This window comes from Ananas comosus, unplaced genomic scaffold (genome assembly GCF_001540865.1).
Source record: "Ananas comosus cultivar F153 unplaced genomic scaffold, ASM154086v1, whole genome shotgun sequence".
In the NCBI taxonomy this organism is placed as follows: Eukaryota; Viridiplantae; Streptophyta; class Magnoliopsida; order Poales; family Bromeliaceae; genus Ananas; species Ananas comosus.
This window is the reverse complement of record NW_017891638.1, coordinates 3,848-12,126: the sequence shown is the minus strand read 5'-3', so window position 1 is coordinate 12,126 and position 8,279 is coordinate 3,848. Positions and strand designations below refer to the sequence as shown.

The 8,279-nt window shown below is 33.8% G+C and overlaps 1 protein-coding gene across 1 annotated transcript; it reads left to right on the top strand.

The window, feature by feature from the left end:
* Positions 1-1,893: 1,893 nt before the first annotated feature.
* Positions 1,894-4,986, top strand: LOC109705040 (protein O-linked-mannose beta-1,4-N-acetylglucosaminyltransferase 2-like). The gene is made up of 3 exons (XM_020225801.1): positions 1,894-2,215; positions 2,847-2,912; positions 3,743-4,986. Exons 1-3 carry the CDS (start codon positions 2,089-2,091, stop codon positions 4,915-4,917), a joined length of 1,368 nt encoding a protein of 455 aa, XP_020081390.1. The 5' UTR covers positions 1,894-2,088; the 3' UTR covers positions 4,918-4,986.
* The last annotated feature ends 3,293 nt before the right edge of the window (positions 4,987-8,279 follow it).

Here is an 8,279-nt window from a genome sequence, read left to right as displayed (position 1 = left end):
AATTTAAATTATTTAACATTTATTTATATATTTTATATTTTATAAAAATAAATAGTAAATTATATAATAAATTATTATATAATAATATATCTATATAAAANATATATATATATATATATATATATATATATATATATATATATATATATATATAGTTGAGCTGGAATACTATTGATAGTATTTGGCAACTTTGGCTATCAAATTTTTAACTCTTGGATTAGAAATTATAGGGTTAAAATGATATTAGTCTTTTAAGGTCGAGTGGTCCCCCTAAAGTTGAGTGGTCCCCACAGGATAATAGTATTAATCTAAAGATTAGAAATGATTAAAAGGACTGATCTAAAGGCGAAAAAATCGGAAACATCGTATCTTCTATGTTTGCGACAGCATATATAGTAGCTCTACTATATATATATATATATATATACTCGAGTTTTTTTATCCTAATTCGAGCGAGCGCAGTAATACTCAACCTCGGTTTGAAATAAATTTTAAATTTTTTTTTTAATTCAAGCTCGCTCATTTAATTTCGAGTCGAGCTCGAGCAAGCCGAATATCGAGCCGAGCGCGAGTCGATCGAGAGCCGGCTCGCTCATCTGCCCAGCCCTATCAGAGGGCGTACTCTTTCATATAACAAACTTGGCATACCAAACAACAACAAAGACGCATGCGCAAAAATTTGGAAAACTACTACATCACCAACCTATTCCTTTTAATAAGAGGCGCTTACGTGACGGGAGCAACAGGCGGAAGAAAATGAGAAAGTTTCTGGACGTAGCTTTCCTTTCGAGATGTTGGAATATTTGGAGAGAAAGAAAGGAAGAAAAATGGGAATTGGTCTTCCGGAAAGAAAAGTCAAAATTCTGAAGTACAAAATGCCAAAACCTCACTACTGGGCCGAACTAAGAAGTGGAAGGAAGCCATTATTGTTAGACCTGGCAAACGGGCCAGGTTGGATAACCCGCGGACGGATCATTGTATTAGGTATGAATAAAATTTACTCGTAAATTTTTGCATAGCCAACATCTCTTTCCCCTGCAGCTCGATGGGTGGGTGGATATGCGGATTACTTATAATTTTTTTTTTTTTTGCTCTTACATTTTTTAAATACAAATTAAACATATATATAAGTTTTAAAAGCGTAATATATATAATTCATTATTTAAAATATTATAACATACAATAAAATATTTAAAGTCTTAAAGCAATTAAAAATATTTCATAAGATAAAAGACACAATAAGAAATTAGGATTAGAATTTTTAGAATGGATAAAAAAAATAATATTTATTAAAGAAATATATTTTGTAATTAAAAAATATATGTGCAGGTACCCGTGGGTATCTGCGGGTTATTTAAAATATCCACAGCTTAATGGGTACCCACTTATTTTACTCGTAATTTTTTGGATTGAAAAAGTTGATAACCATATATACCCACAAATTTGCAGGTAACCTACGGGCACCCGCGGATTTGGTTCGAGATTGTCAGGTCTACCTATTATGGCACATTTATACTACATCATCAATAACCAGCCAAACACATCTTTCTGTTTGAGAAAAAAAAAATACAATAAAATATTTTTCTAGTAACCGTGATAGGATGGATGAATCCAAAGGAGAGAGTCTGATTGGTTAGGATTGCCATATCAGTATTATAACTGGTGCATTCTACACCTTTTCAAGAAGTGAAGTAGTAGAAATATAAGATGCAGTGTCGTATACAGGTGATGAGGTATCCCAAATCAATTAATTAAATTTCCCCATCATGATGAATTGTAGACGAATATTTTTGTTGTGCTTTTTCCAAGAATCTGTTATATGAAGTAGGACGATTGTACTGTTATAGGAAGTTAGATGTGCACTTCTGACTATATATATAGTTTGAATTATTAGCTAAGTAAGTACATAAGAGAATCATTAATCGAACATGTGGAAAATATTTCCTCTTCCAAATTCATTATAAGAAACAAACATGCTAAGGAGAATATATACTACAACATCTCCGCGGCGGTCGAAGAGAGTTTGAAACGTACGGCGGTGGTGAGATCGATCGAGAAGGTACATATCGAGAAAGTTAGGGTTCGGGGATGACGAAGAGCTTGGCTCGAAGCTTGTCGAAGAGCCATGTCGGCGCGGGGTTTCTCGTGGGCTTCTTCCTGGTCTTGCTCGCCTACTTCACCGTGTCGGAGCAGTTTGCGATCCGCGCTCTGAATCGTGAGTTGCAGTTATCTATGCTCTCAGTCATTTTGATCCTTTCATGTTACTTAGCTAGATGTGTTCAAGCAACATATGTAGTGAGAAACAAGTTGGAATATTGATTTTATAAGAAAATCTCAATATAAGAACGATTTTTAGATGACGCTTAGGGGAGGCGTCCCCAGCCGTCCTAATAGTATAGCAAATACAGGCGTTTAATTTAAAACGCGTTGTCATATGAGCACTCTATTATATCAAACCAATTTATTAAAAGAGAAACTTTACTGTTATTTTTAATTCTATGACACTTTAAAACAATAGGATTTCAAAAAATTCGGATGCTTTAAAGCGTCAGAATATATTTTACCAATAATGACTTGTTATTTGACGACACTTTTAAATGTGACACTAGATTATATTGAAATATTTTCAAGCATCATTTTATATATATATATATAAAGCATGCATCTTTAAATGTTAATTTTCTTATAGTTAATATATGTATCTTTCTTTTTTGTAAAATTAAAAAAGCAAAAAAATAAATTAGGCAAGCATTTTATTTTCTCTTTTTTCCTTCTCTTTTATCATTATTATTATTTTGATATTTATGTGCAATGTTGATTCTTATGAGCTTAATTGAATTTTGTAGTTTTTTCACAACGATCGACGGAACATGAAGTTGTATCAACTCCATCTGCAAAGGATGTAGAGCAAGGTGAGATAAATTTAAATAAAATTACCTTAATTATTCCTTAGCACTTAATTTAAACCTTTGTTCTAATTATTATAAGATATATAATAGTTATTAATTAAAGATGCATGAAAATTAACAAAATTATCGCTCATAAAGTGTTTATTCTCTGTGACTAAACTATATGAATTTTATAGAGGAAAAACGAAACAAAAAACCAATTTCTCTCACCCTTAATTTAGTGAATATAAATAAGTTTTAGCATCTTAAAGCTTCCTACTATTTATTTTATTTATGAAGAAATCGATTAAAAATGTATATTTGTTGGGAAAAAGTTGGGTTCGGACCTAAAATATACCAAATGGAGATTAGTTCGTTTGCAATCAGTTAGTTTTCACGCCTAATTAGCTCAATTTGATTGAGTCGCACCCCTTCCTACCGAGTGTTTTAGTTTCTTGCAATATCAAAAGTTTAAATCTATACTAATTCTTAAATAGAGAAGTTGCTCTTATTGATTTTCAAAAATCTTTTAAATATCCCCAAACCTTTAGGGTTTACTACTTGGATTTGGGGTTTAAAGGGGAATTTTGGTAGAATTAGAGTAAATTTGAAAATTTTGAATAGTAATCGGGGTTGAATAAGCAAAAATCCAATTAATATATATAGGGCTTCTATCACTATGAGTAGAGTTAATTCACTTTTTATCTAACAGTGATATTTTAATTTTAGTTAGTTAATTTCACACTGTAGTGAGTTAGCGAAAATTAAGAAACACCCATTGGTAAAATTAATTAATGATCGAGAACTAGACTAAAATTTAGTAATTTGCTGAATTTTTTTCTCTTCTCGCGCAGGTAGAGGCGCAGAAAAATCCAACCAACTGGTAGAACTGAAGCCGATCTGCGACACGTCGAATCCAGACTTTTGCGACATCACCGGCGACACTCGAATCCTCGGAAGCAACTCGACGGTCTTTTATGTCCCTCCCCCCAAAATCACCAATCCTGAACCTCAAGAGTGGAAAACCCGAGTACGAACTCACAAGCACCTTAAGTTGATCGAATTCGTGACAATAAAATCATTACGCGGTCCGTCCGAAGCCCCTCCTTGTACGGTCCGGCACGATGTCCCCGCGGTCGTGTTCGAGCTAAGTGTCCAGATTGGGAACATCTGGCACGACTTCAACAACGTGATCATCCCCCTCTATCTCACTTCTCGTCGGTTCAACGGCGAGGTTCAATTCCTCATAACCAATCTCAAACCTTGGTTTCTCAAAAAGTATAGCGTGATACTCAAGAAGCTCTCAAGGTATGAAATTATCGATTTTTCTAGCGATAAGGAGATCCGTTGCTACCCGCGTGCCCTTGTCGGCCTTCGGAGGCATCGTGATTTCGGGATCTTACCCAATTTGCCTCCAAAAGGGTACACAATGCTTGACTTCCGGTTGTTCATTCGAGAAGCTTACTCGCTTCCAAAAGATGTACCAATAAGTTATCGAGATAAGCCGGAAAAGAAACCACGACTGATGCTCATAAATAGGGGGGAAACCAGAAGGTTGTTGAATATAGAGGAAGTCGTGAAATCGGCCGAGGAGTTAGGGTTTGAGGTGGTGGTCGTCGAGCCAAAGAGAGACCTAAACGTGACGGAAATCGCGAAGGTGGTGGACTCATTCGACGCGCTGATGGGGGTGCACGGGGCCGGGCTAACTAACATCGTTTTCCTTAGAACGAACGCCGCCATGATCCAAGTGGTGCCCTACGGGAAATTGGAGCCCATTGCCGAGAGTTGCTACGGTTGGCCCGCAAGGGAAATGAAATTGCGAGATGTCGAGTACACGATTAGCTTGGAGGAGAGCACATTGTTGGAGAGACTGGGGAGAGATCACCCCGCGATCAAGGATCCGGATTCAATTCACAGGAGTGGGTTGAAAAAAGTGAGGGAGTTCTACAAGCTCAACCAAGATGTGAAGCTAAATGTCACAAGATTTGCTCCCACGCTATTGAAGGCTCTTGAGCTTCTTCGCAAATAGCGGGTGTAAGGAAACTATTCGAAACAACTGCTTAACTTTTAAATATTCTTATTATTTAATATTTTAATTTGTTTAATTCGCACGATTTGATGTTTTTTTCATTGCATATGCGTCTGTGTTTATTAAAGGAATCGCACGAGAAACTTTACTGGAAAGATGTTTAGAAATTTTGTTAAGAAAGAACCATCAAGTAATTAGTTCAAGAGCATTGCAAAGCTCGATAGTTTAAATTAAAATTTTTTATAAAATTGGTTGTTGTTTCACAATTAATGCATGAGCAATCATTCAAATTACTTCTTTTTTTTTAATTGTAGTTTGGTTTCAAACTTATTCTTTCCTTTATCTCTCCTTTAGATTTTGTGAAAAAGTGAATCCAATCGTATATTTACGGCCATTGCGATTGACCACAAAAGAAAAGGAAATTAAGAACCAAAAAAAAAATAAAATCGAAGCCCATTTGCGCATCTCAAATTTGAAATTCATAGAATTTAAACTTTTTATTCGAAATTAACTTTTCAAAGAATGTATTCTTGTAATATAATTTTTGTTTTGTACGTAGGAATATATTTATTTGATATATATCTTAAAAATGACAAGAATATATATATTATTTCTAACTACAATATATTATCACAATACCAATTTCTATAGAAACTAATATTATACATCATTGTACTAAATTAATCATATAAAATCATAACTATTTGAATATAAAATCTATTTAAATATTACTAAGTTTAGAGAATTCGTAAAGTTATTTGTCTCTTGCACTTAGTTTAAATTTTTGAGGCAGATATAAAATTTGCACAAAGATAGTTAAGATTCTTAAAGTCAAACTTTCACAGGAAAAAAAAAAAATACTAAGGGAGGAGGTTGGTTTTTAATCCCATGTTTTAAGGGATTATAAATGTTAAAAAAAAATTAAAATCCTATTACACTATATTCCTATAATAAAATAAACATGAAATTTCACAATTCTGCTGTTATCTAAAACAATACTGTAGAGTAAACAAGCCCTTATATAGATGTGTTTCTCAAATACATGATGATATCCATATATAATATATTCTGCCTATCATCTTTTCGTAACGCCCAATCTATCAGATGATCATTCATCACATGGTCTATGCATTGGCTCATCATTGGGTCTAACAATTAGCACAAAAAGCTTAAATCTAATTATTATTATCATTATTAGTGTACCTTTTAGATTCTGATGTCCTCATCAGCCCAATTACACACACAGTCCAAAATCATCAAGCAATGTGAGACTTGCCCGTTAGTCTTGTCATTCTGTTCCTAACTTAGGCTTGTCTTGTCGACCCTAGCTTGTCGGCCCAAAATGCTTAGACCCACTTATTATTACTATTATCTATTTTCATCCGATGTTGGATTATTAGGGCATTACAAACTTTTCCCGTTTAGACTCTGACATCCTCATCACGACTTTGGCTCAGTCGAGACTCATCTCACACTTCCAACTAATTATTGGCTCTGAAATCAAATGTAACAACCTATTTCACTATAAATAAGAACTCGTTATGTAGGCCCAAACCACTCGTCCAAAATGTTTAATTCCAGTTACTACTAATAGTGTCCATGGTCTCTCTTATGTGCACAATCATAATCTCATTTCTATCCGATACAGGACTATTGGGACGTCACATGTTACGCTCCATGGTCTCTTATATACTCAATCATAATTTCATTCTCATTCGATGTAAAACAATTATGGCACGTGTCACAAAAGTACAAATCCTAAATTTTATAGAATCAAGGTACATTGTAGCCTATGCATTGTAAAATGCATAAAAGGTGGGCTGATTAACCGTATATTGATGAGAGTAGCACTACTGAGAGAGCCATGTGGGTAGCACTACTGAATTAGCAAGAGGACGCGTGTGATTTTCGTCTTTGTTAGTTAATTCGCGAATTGTTCACGAATTATTCACGAATTATTAAAATTTTGAATTTAATGGTCCATTTACGAATTTTTTTTGAAAAAAAAAAAATTATTCGCGAATTTTTGGGCTAGCCGAATTATTCACGAATTATTTCTGAATTATTAAAAATTTGAATAAAAAACTTATAATTTTTATATTTGAATATAGATTATCGTATATTTTATATCTTATATTTTATATTTTATATCGAATGCGTTTTTTAAGCCGAATTTTTTAATGAATTTAAAAATTAGAAAACAAATTTTATACGTATTATACCTGTACCAAATTTTTGCCGAATCCGAATTAACTAATTAACTATGGTTTTCGTGGCCATGGATAATTCGATACGTGAGAGAGATTTAGAAAAAGGGATCCAGTAGAAATTATTCTGCAAAGAAGAAGAGTCGATTGTAATCAATCTCTTTATTGTGGTTGTACTCATTGTGAAATTTTAACGACCGGTACTGAAGCAAGTATCCAAATTTGCAGCAATTATCATCAAAATGGGTTGCAGATTTTCAATAGTCGATATCAGAGCGAGTACTATTTCATATAACAAACTTGGAATACCACACAACGAAGAGACATGAGCAAAAAATTCGGAGAACAACTACATCATAACCTATTACTCGAAGCGACCGGAGCAATGGACGGAAGAAAATGTGGAAGGAGACAAATCTAAGAATTCATCTTCCAGAAAAAGTCGAAGGATGGAAAGAGGCAAAACTTTGAATTACAAGAAAAAGTCTAATATGCAGCAGCAGTCATATACGTGATGTAGCATTCCAAACCAATCAAATCCCTTTTTTCGAAAATTCACCCAACCTAATATAATTTGTAGAGAAATATTTTTATTATAATCTTTTTTAGAGAAAAAACATATAATTAACTGTATATAAATGATGTGGTGTAGTTGTTATACAGTAAACTCTCTCAGTGGATTGGAATGCGTGAGAAGTTAACATCAGCTATAATGTCTTTCGTACTAGTCATACATTTGTGTTCCCACTCCCCCGTATCTGTACCTATCTCTTAGTTTGTATTTGATACTGTTACATAGGGGTCTCTGGCCTAGCTGGAATGTCTGGGGTTCACTATTTGGTGGTATAAACTATTTGTTAAATATAAAAGTATACAAAAATCGTTTTCTACGAGTTTAAATTTTTAGAGAATAACAATTGTTTCATATAATTTTATATGGTATCAGAGTTGGAGGCCTCGATCAAGCCCAGAGGTGAGAGGGTCGAGTCTAGGAGTCTCCCCTTTATGCTTTCATATGCTCATTTATATTTGCGAAAATGCATGCAAATTTAAAGTGTTCAATTTCCAAACCAAAATGATTCTTTTTTTTTTAACCTAAAAATTTTCAACAGAAAGGCCTCCCTACCATTTTAAATGGGCCTTACAATCTAGATG

Bases quoted from the DNA above. Each gene is read 5' to 3' on its own strand.
- LOC109705040 (XM_020225801.1), top strand. From the start codon at position 2,089: ATGACGAAGAGCTTGGCTCGAAGCTTGTCGAAGAGCCATGTCGGCGCG. The intron at 2,216-2,846 runs GTGAGTTGCAGT...TGAATTTTGTAG, and splicing joins TGCGATCCGCGCTCTGAATC to TTTTTTCACAACGATCGACG. The intron at 2,913-3,742 runs GTGAGATAAATT...CTTCTCGCGCAG, and splicing joins TGCAAAGGATGTAGAGCAAG to GTAGAGGCGCAGAAAAATCC.